At 48.3% G+C, this 18,115-nt stretch overlaps 1 protein-coding gene across 2 annotated transcripts in view; it reads left to right on the top strand.

Moving 5' to 3' along the window:
* The window catches only part of GALNT8 (polypeptide N-acetylgalactosaminyltransferase 8), a 59,536-nt gene that overhangs the window by 11,852 nt on the left and 29,569 nt on the right, over positions 1-18,115 (top strand). For both annotated transcript variants that reach the window (XM_030553185.1, XM_030553195.1), the window contains exons 3-4: positions 2,963-3,129; positions 10,598-10,781. In XM_030553185.1, coding sequence (XP_030409045.1) covers positions 2,963-3,129; positions 10,598-10,781 — 351 coding nt within the window. The remainder of the gene's footprint in view (positions 1-2,962; positions 3,130-10,597; positions 10,782-18,115) is intronic.

Below are 18,115 nucleotides of genomic sequence, written 5' to 3' on the forward strand. Positions count from 1 at the left end.
CAGCTGGGGATGTGGGCTCCAGGGTAGGGCCAGAAATGAGAGGTTCAGGGTGTGGGAGGGGCTCCAGGCTGGGGCAGAGGATTGGGATTCAGGGGGTTGGGGTAAGGCTGGGGATGATGTGTTTGGGGTGAAGGACGGGGCTCTGGGAAGGGGCAGAGGGTTGAAGTGCAGGAGAGGTTGCAGGCTCTGGGAGGGAGTTTTGATGTGAGAGGGGGCTCCAGCCTGGGGCAGAGGGATAGAGTGTTGGAGGGGGTGAGGACTCTGGCTGGGGCTGTGGGTTCTCGACTGGGACCAGCGATGAGGAGTTTACAGCACAGGAGGGGGCTCAGGCCTGGGGCAGGGGGTTGGGGCACAGGATGGGGTGTGGGCTCTGGGTGGCAGTTAGGTCAGGGGGCTCCCTGGAAGTGATGACATGTCCCTCTGAATCCTAGGTAGAGGCATGGCCAAGAGGCTCTGCATGCTCACTGCCTCCACCTGCAGGTTGTGGTTCCAGGCCAATGGGAACCACAGAGCCGGTGCTCAGGGTGGGGGTGGCATGCAGATCCCTCCCGGCCGTCCATCTGCCTAGAAGCTGAGAGACATGTCACCGCTTCTGCGGAGCTGCATGGAGCCAGGTAGGGAGCCTGCCAGTCCCACCAACCGGACTTTTAACTGCCTGGTCAGCAGTGCTGATTTGAGCTGCCAGGGTCCCTTCTTGACAGGGCGTTCCAGCAGAAAACAGGACACTTGGCAACTCTAAGCTACACACTGCAGTGAAAAGCAGGCTGTGTCCAGGCCGCCATGTGTAGTTACATATCCCAGTGAAAGGCAGAGGAGGCAGCGGGGAAAGATTGAGCCTGCCAGAGCCTTTCCCTGTGACTGTAATCTTTCCATGAGGTGGGAAAAGGCTCTGGCAGGCAGAAGGTGGTGGGACCTTTTCCCACTATCTCTCCATTACCAGTGTTCCCTGGGAATAACTGCAGCAGTGAGGAAAGTCTCCCACAGCTCCCTGATGCTGGAGCCCTTCCGCACTGCAGAGAGCCTTCCCCATGCTGCTGAAAGAAGCATGCAGCATAGACTTACCTTTTAATGTGCTGCAACAACTGAAAAAATTTATAAGCCACCAGCTTTCTAAGAAAGGGCCAGGTAATAATGAGTTATGTATTTTCATGCCATTATATAAACCATGGATCAGTCCTAACTTTGAATACTGTATCAAGGTTAAAAAAACGCACCAAATACAGAAAGCACCAAAAAGGCAACAAAAATGGCCAAAGGCCTAAAGAAGTATCCTGCATTTGCAAGTTTCCATATACAGAAAGGAAAAACTAGGGCTGGGATTTTCAAAGATGTCTATGGGAGTTAGTTGCCCAAATCTCAGAAAATAAGAACATAAGAATGGTCCTACTGGGTCAAACCAAAGGTCCATCTAGCCCAGTATCCTGTCTTCTGACCATGGCCAGTGCCAGGTGCCCAAGAGGGAATGAACAGAACAGGTAATTATCAAGTGATCCGTCCCCTGTCACTCATTCTCAGCTTCTGGCAAACAGAGGCTAAAGACACCATTCCGCCCATCCTGGCTAATAGCCATTGATGGACCTATCCTCCATGAAATTATCTAGTTCTTTTTTGAACCCTGTTATGGTCTTGGCCTTCACAACATCCTCTGCCAAGGAGTTCCACAGGTTGACTATGCGTTGTGTGAAGAAATACTTCCTTTTATTTGTTTTAAACCTGCCTATTAATTTCATTTGGTGACCCCCTAGTTCTTGTGTTATGAGAAGTAGTAAACACTGCCTTATCTACTTTCTTTACACCAGTCGTGATTTTATAGACCTCAATCATATCTCCTTTTAGCCGTCTCTTTTCCAAGTTGAAAAGTCCAAGTCTTATTAATCTCTCCTCATACGGAAGCCTTTCCATATCCCTAATAATTTTTGTTGCCCTTTTCTGAACTTTTTCCAGTTCCAATATATCTTTTTTGAGATGAGGCAACCACATCTGCACACAGTATTCAAGATGTGGGCGTACCATGGATTTTTATAAAGGCAACATGATATTTTCTGTCCTATTATCTATTCCTTTCTTAATTATTCCCAGCATTCTGTTCGCTTGTCAATGGGATCTATGTGCCTGATTTTTTAGGGTCCTTTGAAAAACCTCAGCCTAAGGCTAACATTTTCAAGCTTGGCGGCCTAAATGCATAGGTAGACAGTGAATGGCCTGATTTCATCAGATCTGAGCACCTGCAGGCCCTGCTAGCTTGGCACTGCTGATTAAATCAGACCTCTTTTACCTAAGTGGCTAAATATGGATGTAGGTACTAATTTGTAGGGACCCAGCTTTGAAAATGTTTTGCCCAAGACAATTGTTGGTGGAAAGGAGAGAAATAAGAGGCGACTGAGCTACATAAACTTCCATGATAAAACCTAATATTAAGGAAACCTTAAAGCTGAAAAATAGCGGTGAGAAGGCAATGTGGGAGGATCAAGATTACTCTGCCCTTTATATCCTTTGTTGGAGGCAGGAGGAAGTGCAGGACCCATGCTTCGTCCCAGCTTGTCGCTTAAGTCCACCTGGCGCACACATATCTAAGTGGGATTTGTGTAATCACTTAAGAAGAACTGTAGAATTAAAGTAAAATGGAATTACTATGAATCTGCTCCAACAGAGAGAAGATCAGCCCTGTGGATTTCACTGAAATTCACATGGCTGTGTTTAAACACTACATTTTCCTCTGGCAAAGAATACTTGCCTTTCTGTGGAGGGGCAAGTCTTTGCAAAGAAAAGGGTCTGGTTCTCAGTTATGTGCAAGCCCCTTTACACAGAATCAGGCCCTCAAAGCTCTGTTTCATGGGTAGCCAGTGTTCAGAACAACCTATTTCCTGCTTTGCCCTGAATATGAAGATGCTCCCTTCACTTGGCTGCTTCTCTATTGGGTCTTTTCAGGACTCCTGCTAATATTCTTCTCATTCTCTTACAGCTGTAAAGTGAAAAAATATCCCCACGACCTCCCAACACTTAGTGTCATTCTTATATTCATGAATGAGGCAATGTCGATCATCTTACGTGCAATTACTAGTATAATTAACCGAACGCCTTCTCATTTGCTGAAAGAAATTGTCTTGGTAGATGATTACAGCTCGAATGGTAAGTGACACAGTTAAGCATCGACATCTTCATTTGCTCTTGGGTGCTCCTTGCAGGTGACAGACCATGTTTTAACAGTGCAAAGTTCTCAGTCTGACTCTGCAGCCTTTTTCAGTAGCTGTTTTATTATAACATCATTTTCCACCAACCCACTGGATTGGGGATAATGAGGACTTGTCATTATGTCTAAACCCAAACTGCACTGGAAATTACTTAAACTCTTGCTCATTGAACTGCAGCCCATTGTCAAATCTATTTCTGCTAGACATGGTATGTCTAATATAATAATGCCTGACAATTACCTGTTTAGCTGTAGTATCTTCCAGTAAGGCTATCTCTGGGAAGTGAGAGAAATAATCTAGGACAAGTACATTGTTTTTTCCAGCCAGCATAAATAAATCTATTCCTACTGTGCTCCAGGGGGCTAGTTTTTCCTTGTGCTACCAACATGGCTCTTTTGCTTGACTTGGCCTGTATTTCTGGTGGATGCAACAAGCCTTGACAGATTCCTGAATATTGCTGTTCATTTGAGGCCAAGTATAAATTCTCTCACCCATCTCTTAGATTTTTTCAATCCTTAAAAGACCATCATGTATCCTTTTAAGCTTATTTTTCTGTAACAGTTTAGTAATCCCATCTAGGACTGAAAACTTCCCCTGAATCAGTGAAAGGGGTTGAGAACATGCTGTCCCAGCCATTCTGTTCTAATAGCCTTAATTATTCTCTGTAAGGTCTCATCTTGAGCAGTAGCTCTGGCATTCACAATCCACATTTCATGTGAGATTGCACAGGGTTGGTTTTTTTCCAATCAGATTGACCTATACAATGTCTAGCTCTGGACTTGCTCCACTGAATTTTTTGTTAAATGTTCTAGAGAGTGTGTGTGTCTGCAGACACCAAATCTCTCCCAGTTTTGTATTGAATGTACAAATCAGATAGTTGTAGCTGAAAAAAGCAATCTCTGTATTCTCAGGGAGTTGTTTGCCAGGCCCCTTCTGGTAATGGCAATAAGTGGTGTATGGTCAGTTTCAGCTAACATTCGTGTCCCATAAATAAAGACATGAAACGCTTCACACTCATGGATTAAGGTCAAAGCCTCTTTCTCTCTTTGGGTGTATTGATACTCAGTTTTTGTAAGTGCTCATGACACACACGTCACTGCTGTCCAATTTTGACCATACTGCTGTGGGAGGACTGCACTCTTACTCTCCTTGGAGGTGACTGTGGACAACTTAGTTTTGTGCTTAGTGTTCTATTACCTCAGGACTGGGGCTTCTTTAATTAATGCCTTCAGTTTCTCAAACTCTTTATTAAGTTTTGCATCCTGTGTCCATTGGACATATGTGAACAACAAGTGTTCTGAGTTTTCTGGCTTGATCAGATAAATTAAGGACAAATTTCCCTATGTTGTTCACTGTTTCAAGGAATCATTGTATCCCTTCCTTGTCTGTTGTCTGAGGTAGGTCTCTCTCAATCAGTCCTGTTGAAGCTGTTTCTCTTTGTATGAAATTCTTAGTCATTGGAACCTGGACCTCACAAGTGGGTGACCGAGCCACTAGGCTATAGAGTCATTGTTACTATCTTCCTGGCCCAATTAATATTTAAGTATGTTATACACACCTTCAACAGGCGAGATTGAGACAGATCTACCCCAGAATACCCTTAGCCCAGTAATTAGGGCGCTCTCCTGGGAAGTGGGAGACCTGAATTAAGTCCAGTGAGTGCTCTAACCTTTAGGATATAGGATATAAGGGGACATCCTTCTCAGTTGTGTGCAATAGGTAACTTCTGAGAACTCCTGTTGGATTGGGCTTTGCAGGAATATAGATGTAGGAATGCCCATTTTGAGGATACCACTGGGGTTGAGGTGCTGAGCAGCTCAGTGGCTGGGTGGCTTTGCAAGTGTCCATTGCCAGAAATGTAGGCATCTTGGGGATTTCACCTGCAGAAACTTAGATGCTTAGGGAATTTAGAAGCCTATAGGCTTAGGTGACATCTGAGCAGGGGTTTGAAGGATCTAAAGTTTGGATTTAGACACCTAAAGTGGCAGTTAGATGTTTAAATCTCTTTATGGATCTTGCCCCAACTTCCCCCCGAGATCAAAATGTCATGTATGCAAACCTTAGTACCCTCTAGACCATCAAAAAGTTGTATTTTCCAAGTATCAAAGACAAACCAAATAGCATTCTACAGATATAGTGTCTGTCAAAGCGTGTGGTGACTGCACAAATCATGTGCTCTGTTTTTCTAAGAGAACCTGATAGAAAAATATTTGGCAACAACCATCTCTCCAAAAATGTCTCACTTTGTAGGTAGTGGAAAATGTTCCCTTTTCACATATATTTTAAAATTAATTTGGGTCTGTACATAAGCGAAGGGGTCCATCTTTTTCTCTACCTTACCAATGAATGTACCCATTCCAGTGGCCGCTACTTGCTCTACGGTCCCCAGAGCAATGAGTCTATCCAGCTCTTTTTTTAGTCTCGGCCTGTGGGGTGATGAGAAGTTTCCTAGGGGTGTGAATTGTGGCACGGGTTGTGCTCTTTCAGTTCTATTCTGCACTCTGCTGAGAGCTTTCCTATCCCCTAGAAGGCATCCTCAAACTGTGCCTTAATTGTTTTGGTCCCTCGTCTCTCCAGTGAATGCACTCTTGATGGGACCAAGGGTTTGACATGTTTTTACCCAATAACAGCTTATTTTTCCCCCTGGTAATATTGCATGCTGTATCTCTTCCAGTTTATTTACCCATACATCAAGCTTATGTATTCTGCTAGTGAGGATCAGCTCAGCATTGTAAGACCTGTGCTTTACAAACTCAAAAGTTTATCCCTTCCACAAACAGGAGTAGGTCCAATAAAAGATATTACCTTACCTACCTTATTTCTCATGTCTTGGATTGGACATGGCTACAACTCTGCAAACTTCTATGTTTTAGCTGTTTATCTTTCATTCCTGTGACTTTTTGTGTGTGTGCTAGTAACACTTTCTGGCAACACGGCTTGTGCAAAAGTATCTAATTTAAAATTAAAAGTGTCCCATTTGATTTCAGGTTGGCAGGCCAAGAATCTTGTGCTGCAATGTTGTCCATTACTCCTAGGAAGAATTCAGCTGAGCTAGTGGTGCTGTCAACGTCCACCTTGTCCACGCTGTGCACCATCTGCTGACGTTTGCAAACTCTTGCAAAATGATGTGATCTATTGCAGTTCCTGCATCTTTTCTCATATGCTGGGCACTGTTTTGGCTTATGCTGGTTGGCACTGCATGTGCAGTTCCAAGTGCTGTTTTTGCTGGACTCTGAGAACCACGTGCCTGTCTGCCTCAAGTGTCTTTTTGTGTGTGTCACAGGGTCCACTCACCAAAGGTGGCGCCGCCTCCTGACCGCTCTGGGAACTAGCTGATTCCAGGTCTGACGCCTCCTTTCTGCCTTTTGCCATGCACCCTGCCTTCTCTTCCTTGCTCCCAGTGAGACAAGGTGGCTGGTCTTCATGGCTTAGCCCTCTATTCAAGTCACATGTGTCTTCCCCTTCCAGAGTATCAAACTCTTCCAGAGTGAACTGTTCCAGGCAGTCTGCTTTCCACTGCCAGGTCTATGCCACTTCCCCAGTGTCTGGTAAGGGAACCTGGGCCTGTCCTCTGCTCTGGGTTCCAGCCCAGAGACCCTCTAGCCAGCACTCAAGGACTGTTCCATCCTGGACATTACTGCCTGTTCCCTGAGCCTTTCCTTACTTTCTGGCTTTTCCTCTTTCCCTGGGTTTGCCAGCCTCACCTTCTAGGGAGTAGCTATAGGTTACTTGACTCTATAACTCCAAACATATCTCCCTTCTTGTTGGGAGTGACTGCAGACTACTTCCCTGCAGCCCTTTACTGCTATCCATTCTCTGGCATATGGAAGCCCCACCTGTTCCTGCACAAGTGATGTTTCCCTAATTAGGGCCTTCCTCTCAGCCTTAATACCCCCACCTTGCAACCTAATAGGTTAATTGGCCTATCTGGCCTCCATTAACACCTTCAGGGCAAGTGTGGAGTGAAATACTACATTACAGTGTGATATTTTGGATTCTCTATGTAACCTTTCTGCCCATCTGAGTTCGCAGCAACAAGGGCCAGGTTCAGTATCTGGTGTTCATTTCAATAACGCAATGCAAAACAGGCTCGAGCCCCCACCCAGTGACCTGGGACACTTACATACCACTCCCCCTTCCCCGGGTGCCTCTAAAAGGCAGTACTTCCCTTCTCACAAGTATGGAGTCTGAGTATAGCAAAATCCTTTAAATAAAGGAGGGAAACGATGCAGCATTAAGTTGGGGAAACACCACAAGCAGGATTCATAACACAAACCATGAGCAAAATACCCACCCCCAAGTAAGTTTGGCAGTATTTTTTTCCCCTCAGGATCTTATGTCCAACCACCCAAAAGATCACCCAAAGTCCCAAAAGTCCAACACCCCAAAAGTCTCTGTCCCTGGTCAGTGCAGCCCCAGACTTAAAAAGTCTATCTACAGACTTTTACCTCACAGCCTGAGAGTGTGAGGGGGCACAGCAGTGTTAAAGGACAGCTTACATGGTCTGAGGCCAACTGACCCACCTCTCCATAGGGTTCTTACTGCAGCCTTCACCACAAGCCACTCCGCTCCACCAGCCATCCTGTAAGCTGCTCCAATCAGCCTTTAAACTACTCCACCAGCCACTCAGCAACATAGCTTCAGGCCCCCCCACAGCATTCAGTGATTTTAGCTTGTGGTAGGGAAGCCTCAGTGCTGATGCATCATTGGCCCAACATGAATTCAGCTCAGCAGCCTGTAACTAGACTCATAATGGAATTAAAATTAGCTCTGAGACTCCACAGTAGAGAGGAGAAGGTGGTGCAATTGGCATGTCACTCCCTCAAAAGGAGGCCCATAATATCAAGTACAAATACTTGTCCCCATCCCCTGCCCTAGGTTTTGGAACCCGTGTCCCTTGTCTAGAGAGTGCTACTTAGTTGATGGTGAGTCCCTCTGTCATAAAACAGTTTCATTGTCCTTGATTCACATAATCAGGGTAACTACACTTTATTCTTGCTGTCCCAATAACAGAGAAACTGGGGATCCCACAGCAGCCCAAGTGACCATTTGGGCTGCTGTGGGTTCATGCTAGGCAGGGTGGGTGTGCCTATGCAAACAAGATCAGCCCCTGAAATTCTTTTCCACAATTCACCACCAGATGTCAGGGTAGAGCTCATCCTGACTCTGCTTACATCTATCATGTCCACAGTGTCAGAGCGCTGTCCACCTTCATTCTGCACTGAGTGACTTCCTTTGCTTTACAAAATTGCAGTTGCTTAGTCAAATTTTAACTCTGTGTTTCCCAGTAGTCTCTCTGAGTTTTTTGTTCCAGATGTCAATCACAATCAGATCTTTTGTTAGAGGCTTAAGTGGGAGCTTCTGTCTCTGTTAAGGTTCCTTCCCCACTCTGAACTTTAGGGTACAGATGTGGGGACCTGCATGGACACTTCTAAGCTTAATTATTAGCTTAGATCTGGTATCGCTGCCACCATCCAGAATTTTTAGTGTCTGGATCACTCCCTTTCCCTCCAAAACCTTCCCCTCCCTGGATAGCCTTGAGGGACTTCACCAATTTACTGGAGAACACAGATCCAAACCCCTTGGATCTTAAAACAAGGAAAAATCAATCAGGTATTAAGAAAAAGGCTTTTAATTAAAGAAAAGAAAGGTAAAAGAAAACCCTCTGGGAGAGATTAGCATACCAGCTACTCTCACAGACAACAGATTTAAAACACAGAGGATGTTCCCCTGGGCACAAATTTAGTTACACAAAAAAATACCCAAATACCCAATTTGATTCTACCTCTAATTGCATAAGACAGGTTACAAAGAAATAAACATAAACCTATTTATTCCTTTCTAAAACTTACTACTCTGATAAGAGGCTGGTTCCTTGATCTTTTTCACTCCGGCTGAAACTGAAACTCTCCAACAAAGGAAAAACTTCCCTCCTTCCTTTTGAAATATCTTGTTCTCCCATTGGTTCCTCTGGTCAGGTGTTAGCTAGGCTAGGTGAACTTTTTAACCTTTTACAAGTAAAAGAGGCATTAACCCTTAACCATCTGTTTATGACAGTCTCCAAAACTGAAAGATTGTCTCTTCAGCTTTATTTCAGTTGCAAGCTTTTTATAGTTTTACTTTCTTTTTGTACCCTCAGGTTAAAAACATCTCTTCTCTAGGTCTCATTTTTACATGAAGTGCAGAACTCCTCAAATTTCCGTACTGCACCTTCATAGCTGGTCCTGTGTGCCTGAACTAAACACTGTTGAATGCATCAAGTGCATCACAACCTGCTATTGTCAGAAATAAGGCTACATTCTATTTTCCTTTCCACAGGCCTTCCTTGCTTGCAGATTCACAGTGAAGTGCTTCTTAATTCTCTTCTGATGTCTTCTACGTTCCCAGAGAGTTTTAGCTTTGGTGGAGCTTTTAACTGCTCCAGTCTTCCACCCAGGTTATTTTCTTTAATTTCTATTTACTCCTGGGGCTATCTGATTTTCAGGAATTGCTCTGAACCCAAAGTGTTTGAAAGAGATCTTCTATATTTAGTGACACAGTTCCCAATTGCCTCTGCATAACAGAACATGGGTTCTGTGGCCCCTGCTCCCTGTAAGCTGCCTGTCTTTGAGGCTAAGCCACTTAACAGTACAGTTCCCAATACCACATGGTGTACTGGGATATAGTTATGAGATGAAACCAACAAAGTGAACGTTTAATCTGATTATCAGGATAAACTTCCTGACAGTGATATTTTATGCTATAGAAGTAATGGAAGCCTCATTGCTCTTAAAATTTGACTGGACAAAGCATTAGGAAATCTACTGTCCACAGGGAGATGGACTGGTTCATCCACAGATCTTTTCCATTTTGAATTTCTATAATTCTCTAGGTAGATCCTTCTTGTTTCTGCCTGTGGAGAAGGAAATGGGGGCCCTATGTCCCAGGAGAGCACATCCCTACTCATATTACATAGACATGTGTTTAGCATTTTCATGTTGGTATATTTTTTTCAGGTGCAGGTAACTGTAGACACAAATGTTAGCAGTTAGACATCTAATTGCCTGGTCTTCGGACACAATCAGGAAGTCAGAGGTCTAATGTTTGGTATATGTGCCCATAGTTTTTGTGGGTGCAATTAAGTTTGGGCACAAAATTGTATCCCCCAAAATAGAAGCTGGGTTTAAAAATCATATCTGTTAAGTCCTGAATGTGCTGTTACCCTCGGTCAAGGTTTACTTCCTGAGAAGTTCTTCTGAGTAACCAAATAATTTAGCCATTATTTTTGAAGGAAGAAATTTACATTGAGGTTGGGGCTGGGAAAAGATGGAAAAGGTGTTATCTAATTGCTCTTTTCTGTTTCCCAATCTCAACAATTTCCATTAACTGGAAAAAAAAAACACTAAAATGTGTCATACTATTTTTAGAGGATCTAAAAGGACATTTGGATGAACAGATAAAAAATTACAATGCAAAACACCCTGGATTGCTAAAAATTGTGAGGCATCAGAAGAGAGAAGGCCTAACACAAGCTCGGATTTCCGGCTGGGAAGCATCTACTGCCGATGTTGTCGCAATCTTGGATGCCCATATTGAAGTGAATGTTGGCTGGTAAGATTATGAGGAAATTGTTTTCTGGGAAGTAGGAGTCTAACTGTGGAGCTGAGGTGCATGGATTTGCTTCTGCCTCACCAAACAATGCCGTTGTGTACAGGGCTGGCCTTAAGGAAAATGGTGCCCTGGGCAAACTCCCTGCAGCTTCATCTCCTTCCCCAGCTGGGAGCCGGTTTGACCTGCTCACTCCCTCCATCAAGCTGGGCCACAGTGCCCCCCTACCCATGGTGCCCTGGGCAGTCACCCACGTCACTCACCCTGAAGGTCAGTCCTGATTGTGTATGGCAAGTAGAGGTCACCAGCTGGATGTTTACTTTTGATTGGTGAAGGGATTCATGGTTTGAAAAAGAACTGGGCACATTCAAATTAGAGAAGCAGTCAAATAACAGAATAGTCTGTTTAGAGAAGTGCAGGCAAGCAACACCTAGGTTCTTTGTATCTGTATTCATGGGCAGGAGATTGTCTCCATTGTGCATACACATACAAAAGGACACTCAATCAGAACATATGCAGATTGTTTGTTTTCTTTAAATACCAAGGTCCTGATCTATTCCTTTCTAGATACTTGTAAAGAGCAATAGCATCCATTGACTGTTAAATAGGATTTAAACCAAACTAATGTGTACATGTTGTCTATTTAGCATTGTTAATTATTATTACCAATTAATGATTGCATATAGAGTTATAGATGTTCATGAATCATTACAAAGAGAACCAAGACAAGGTCTCTTTTAACAGGTACTTATAATATAGTTTAGATCAGTGTATCTACCCTCCCTTTCTGTACCATATCTCTCTAACATACGTCCTGGTTGGTTGGGTTCAGTGCTTGACCACTGCTCACATTGGTTCACTTCCTTAGCAGACAGCGTTTCATCTCTGAGACTGTGTTGCGTCTCTTATCTCACCCTACCCCAGGCTATGGTGGCCTTATTCATCACAGATAGCACAACCAGGGACTCCTCTTATTTGTTGTTTTTATTTTTATTGGAATAGCACCCAGAGGCCAGCTGTGGTCACTCAGTTAGGATGAACTGAAAAGAATGGGGCAGACAATCCCCAAAAAGCTGGTGAACATTCCAGTACTTATATTTACCAAGCCAGCATGAAAGAGCTTCTTTTATACCTTAGTGGTTACTCAGAAGTTCAAACAACACAGTTTCCTTAAAGTGATCCAGCCTTAAACCTCCACCCGATACCCACATTAAATATGGTTTCTGAAAATCATATCTCATAATATAAAATAAAAGGTTCTACCAATCCCAAAGGATAGGACACATTGCCTCCCAGGTTAATGAATGTTTCAGAACTTACCCAAATACATGCATACAGCCAATTCTTATTAACTAAACTAAAATGTATTTTAAAAAACAAGATCAATATACATACAGAAATGAGATCAGTCCTTAAGATTTTAATTCATAGTGAAGATGGTGAGCTTTGTAGTTGCAAAGAGTTCTTTCAGAAATAGTCCATAGGTTACAGTCCAATGTTTATATTTCAGAGTGATCCAGTTAGAACTGGGATCTCAGTTCTTATGGCCTGAGTTTCCCCTGTATGAAGCCTTAAGCAGATCTGGGAAGAACAGGATCAAGACCCAAGGATCTTTTATACAATTTTATACATATCCTTTTTGACAAGCTGGAGTTCTTCTTCGAGTGCTTGCTCATATCCATTCCAATTAGGTGTGCGCGCACCGCGTGCACGTTCGTCGGAGACTTTTTACCCTAGCAGCACTCGGTGGGCCAGCAGGTCGCCCCCTGGAGTGGCGCCGGTATGGCGCCTGATATATACCCCTGCTGGCCTGCCTGCTCCTCAGTTCCTTCTTACCACCCGTGTCGGTCGTTGGAACTGTGGAGCATGGCTAGCTGTTCTCCACCTCCCTAGCTTTTCACTCTTGTGTAGTATCGTGTATACAGTTCTTTTATCGTAGTTATAGTTATAGTTAGTGTTAAATTTATTAAATTGCAGTTCTGTAGATAGTTAGAGAGGATCGGGGGTTCGCCCCTTTTTTCCTCCCCATGGTACCAGGGCCCATGCCCGGTTCACCGGGCTTCAAGCTTTGTGCGGCCTGTCATCTGCCGATGCCCACAAGAGATCCGCATGACTCCTGTCTGAGGTGCCTAGGTGAGTCCCGCCTTGCGGACAAGTGCCGGATCTGCAAGGCGTTTAAGCCCCAGACAAAGAAAGAGCGGGACAGTCGCCTAAAGCAGCTCTTGATGGAGGCAGCGCTGATTCCCCCATCTTCGGTACTGACTCCGGACCCGCACCAAGCGTCTCCTCCACTCCAGACCACCCGGCACCGACAAAGGCTTCGCTTTCCCGCCCGGCACCCCAGCCGGCACCGCTCCCTCTCCCCGAGGAGCAAGAGGCACAGGACTCCTGCGGCACCTACAACTGCACCGCAGTCGAAGCATGCTTCCAAATCGGACCGCCCGGCACCATCATCCGCCGCGGCAGCGAGCGTCATCGCACCGTCGACTCCAGCTTCGCAGGAGCCGTTGAGTCCGGTGCCTCTTAGCTCCCCAGCATGACCTGCGGTTGAGCTCGTCGTGCCTTCCACGCCGGAGACCTTCTCCGTGGCACGCGACCTCATCGCCCTGACAGAGCCTGAGCCACCCCAACCTCGGCACCACCGGTGCGGGTTATCCAGTTTATGGGCAAGCCCACCATGGTGCGCCCACCATGGTGCGCCCACGTTCGCCGGGCGCTACCGAGCATCGGTCCCGATCCAGATTGAGGGACTACTCTCAGCGGCGCCGATCAAGATCCAGACGCCGCTCGCAGTCCCGGGGCCGCTCCCCGCGGCACCGGTCGTACTCGCGGCACCGATCAAGATCCCGGTCGCCGTCGTACTACTCCCGGCACCGGTCCAGATCGCAGCACTGACGTTCCTACCGAAGCCGTTCCTGGCACGGCAGCACACGGCACCGGTCGACCTCCCGGCACCAAGCTGGTAGCAGGTCCCGGTCCCGATCGAGGTACCGCCATGACTCCCGGTACTGCTCGCCGGCACCATGCAGAGACGAAATCTGTATGCGCAGGGGCCTGGCGCAGTCATCGACAGCTCCTCTGTGGCCTTCACATCACTCGTCCGCCTCTTCACATGTGGACACTGCCTCCTACGGGGGTTCTGATGTGCAGGCCCACCCGGACCATGGACCACCGCAATGGTCCTTTTGGATGCCCTGGGCATACCATCAAGCCCAGGGCAAACCATTGGGCCCAGCACGCTCCAGCCACTCGGAGCACCATGCACCAGAGGCCACAGTCAGCTGGCCTCCCCCCTCGGGTATGGAGGAAGACCCTGCGCATCCCCTGGCACAGCAGGATGCCCCAGAGACGGAGGTCCCTCAGGACGAGGCTTCCGTACAGGAATCACTCCTCCCTGGGTTATCTTCTTCCTCGTCCCCAGATGAGGCGGTAGCGGGCAAATCTTCATCAGGGCCCCCGCCGATTGATCTCTGCACACACCAGGACCTTCTGCGGCGCGTTGTCCAAAATATAAACCTTCCTGTAGAGGAAGTCCCTGAAGTGGAGGACCCGGTGGTCAGCATACTCTCCACGGAAACACCGACCAGGGTGGCCCTCCCCTTCATCAAATCCATCCAGGCGAAGGCGGACACCATATGGCAGTCTCCGGCCTCCATTCCACCCACAGCCCGCGGAGTGGAAAGAAAATATATGGTGCCATCCAAGGGGTATGAGTACCTCTACATACACCCCGCCCCCTGCTCGTTGGTGGTACAATCAGTCAACGAGCGGGAGCGCCACGGCCAGCAAACTCCTGCGCCAAAATCCAGAGAAGCCAGGCGCATGGATTTGCTGGGCCGCAAGATTTACTCTGCGGGAGGCCTTCAGCTCCGTGTGGCGAACCAGCAGGCCCTCCTGAGCCGATACAGCCACAACACCTGGGAGGCTGTCTGCAAGTTTACAGAGCTAATTCCCCAGGACTCACGCCAGGAATTTTCAGCTCTCCTGGAAGAGGGGAAGAGGGTTGCCAGGACCACACTGCAAGCATCCTTAGATGCCGCAGATTCGGCAGCGAGAACGCTGGCGTCGAGTGTAACCATGCATCGGATATCGTGGCTGCAGGCTTCAGGACTACCACCGGAGTTGCAGTACATGATCCAAGACCTGCCATTCGATGGACAGGGTCTTTTCTCGGAGAAAACAGATCCCAGGCTACAGAGCCTGAAGGATAACCGGGTTATCATGCGTTCGCTGGGAATGCACACACCTCAGACTCAGAGAAGACCATTCCGTCCACACCCTCAGCGCCCTTACCCCCCGCCTCGCTCCAGACAGGACTTTACCCGGAGGTGAGGCCGGCCGAACCGCAGACGACAGTCAGGTCCTCAAAGGGGTAGCAATTCTGGGTCCGACAAACCACCGCAGGGACCCAAGGCAAACTTTTGAGGGTGCGCCCGAGAGCAGCTTACCAATCCCTTCCCTGGATCCTCTTCATTTTTTCAACCGCCTCCGCCCCTTCCTGCCGGCGTGGTCCCAACTGACCTCGGATCGTTGGGTACTGCGCACGGTGGAGTTTGGATATCGCCTTCAGTTTATTTCTCCACCCCCCTCCCATCCTCCCTCCTCGTCCCTCTTCAGGGACCCCTCTCATGAGCAACTTATCGTCCAGGAGGTTCGCAAGCTCCTGCTCATCAGAGCTATAGAGGAGGTGCCGAAGGAGTTAAGGGGCAAGGGGTTTTATTCCCGGTATTTCTTAATCCCCAAGTCAAAAGGGGGCCTTCGACCCATCCTGGACCTGCGAGGACTGAACAAATTCATCAAAAAGTTCAAGTCCCGCATGGTATCCTTAGGAACCATCATTCCTTCCCTGGATCCCGGAGATTGGTACGCCGCTCTCGACATGAAGGATGCATACTTCCACATTGCGATTTTTCCTCCGCACAGGCGGTATCTACGCTTTGTGGTAAATCAGGATCACTACCACTTCACTGTCATCCCCTTTGGTCTCTCCTCGGCCCCTCAGGTATTCACCAAATGTATGGCGGTCGTCGCTGCTTCCCTGCGCCGTCGTCGTATCCACGTCTTCCCTTACCTCGACGACTGGCTTATCCGAGGCACTTTGGAGGCGCAGGTGGTCGGCCACGTCGCCATCATCAGGGAGCTGTTTGCGAGCCTAGGCGTGACCATCAACCCAGGCAAGTCCACTCTGGTGCCTACGCAGAGGATAGAGTTCATCGGGGCATTGCTGGACTCCAACCTTGCGACAGCCAGTCTTCCCCTGCACCGGTTCCAAGCTATAGTTTCCCTGGTCAAAGGCCTACAAGCCTTTCCGACCACGTCTGCTCGAGCTTGCCTCGCTCTCCTGGGGCACATGGCCGCATGCACCTTCGTCATGAAGCATGCAAGACTCCGCATGAGCCCGCTGCAGACCTGGCTCGTGTCAGTCTATCGACCAGGCAGGGACGCCATAGACACAATCATATCGATTCCACCGACCATTATAGGCTCCCTCGGCTGGTGGACGACGTCCTCCCAAGTGTGTGCGGGCCTACCGTTTCACGCCCCCCAGCCCTCAGTGTCCTTGACAACGGACGCGTCATCGCTAGGCTGGGGTGTACCCTGGGGACCCTGCGCACACAGGGTCTCTGGTCGACAAGAGAGCTGACCCTCCACATCAATGTGCGCGAGCTGCGGGCAGTCCGACTGGCATGCCAGACGTTTCAACGCCACTTACACGGCCGTTGTGTTGCGGTGTTCACGGACAACACAACGGCCATGTGTTACATCAACAAGCAGGGCGGGTCTCGGTCCTCCCCGCTGTGTCAGGAAGCAATACGCCTGTGGGACTTTTGTATAGCCCACTCTATTCACCTAGTGGCCTCCTTTCTCCCGGGAGTGCGGAACACCCTCGCGGATCACCTGAGCAGGTCCTTTCTATCCCACGAATGGTCCATCCGTCCGGACGTCCTTTATTCGGTTTTCCGGAGGTGGGGGTTTCCCTGAATAAACCTATTCGCCTCCAGATCAAACAGGAAATGCCAGGTGTTCTGCTCCCTACAGGGTCGCTCACTGGGCTCCCTGTCAGACGCGTTCCTCATTCCGTGGAAGGGAAGTCTTTGTTACGCTTTTCCACCCTTCCCTCTCATCCACCGAGTCCTGATCAAGGTCCGGAGAGACAGAGCCCGCCTCATCCTGATCGCTCCGGCTTGGCTGCGGCAGCCCTGGTACGCCATGCTGCTCGACCCGTCCCTGGCGGACCCAATTACCCTACCTCCTTGGCCGGATCTGATCACGCAGGATTTTGGCAGGATGCGCCATCCGGATCTACAGTCCCTCCATCTGACTGCATGGCTCCTGGCTGGTTAAGCCAGTTCGAGTTGCGCTGTTCTGCAGCAGTACAACAAGTGTTGCTGGGCAGCAGGAAGCCTTCCATGCATTCAACCTACCTCGCGAAATGGAAGCGCTTCTGCTGCTGGTGCAACCAGCACGGCCACGCCCCACACTCCGTACTAGTCCCCACTATCCTGGACTACGTGTGGTCTCTCAAGCAGCAGGGATTGGTGATCTCCTCTCTACGCGTTCACCTCGCGGCTATATCCACCTTCCATCCAGGCGAGGCTGGCAAGTCCGTTTTTTCCCACCCCATGGTGTCAAGATTCCTCAAGGGCTTGGAGCGACTGTATCCTCACATCAAACGGCCTACCCGTACTTGGGACCTGAACCTTGTCTTGATCAGGCTCATGGCGCCCCCCTTCGAACCTTTAGCCACGTGCTCGCTGCTGTACCTGTCCTGGAAAGTGGCCTTCCTAGTCGCTATCACTTCGGCTAGACGAGTCTCGAAGCTTCAGGCTCTGACCGTGGACCCTCCGTATACTGTATTCCATAAGGACAAGGTACAGCTGCGACTGCACCCGGCGTTCCTCCCTAAGGTCGTCTCCGCCTTTCATGTTAACCAGGACGTCTTCCTGCCAGTCTTTTACCCAAAGCCGCATTCATCTCGACAAGAGCAACAGCTCCATTCCTTAGATGTCCGAAGGGCTCTCGCTTTCTACATTGAGAGGACAAAACCCTTCCGCCGTTAACCACAATTGTTTGTGGCAGTGGCGGAGCACACGAGGGGCATGGCAATCTCCTCCCAGCGTATCGCATCCTGGGTGACGTCCTGCATCCGGATATGTTACGACTTGGCCCACGTTCCTGCAGGGCCTCTTACCGCCCATTCTACCAGGGCTCAAGCTTCATCTGACGCGTTTTTGGCCCATGTCCCCATACAGGAAATCTGCCGCGCGGCCACCTGGTCTTCTGTACACACCTTTGCATCGCACTATGCACTGGTCCAGCAGGCTAGAGACAATGAC

Source organism: Gopherus evgoodei, chromosome 1 (assembly GCF_007399415.2).
Source record: "Gopherus evgoodei ecotype Sinaloan lineage chromosome 1, rGopEvg1_v1.p, whole genome shotgun sequence".
Classification (NCBI taxonomy): Eukaryota; Metazoa; Chordata; order Testudines; family Testudinidae; genus Gopherus; species Gopherus evgoodei.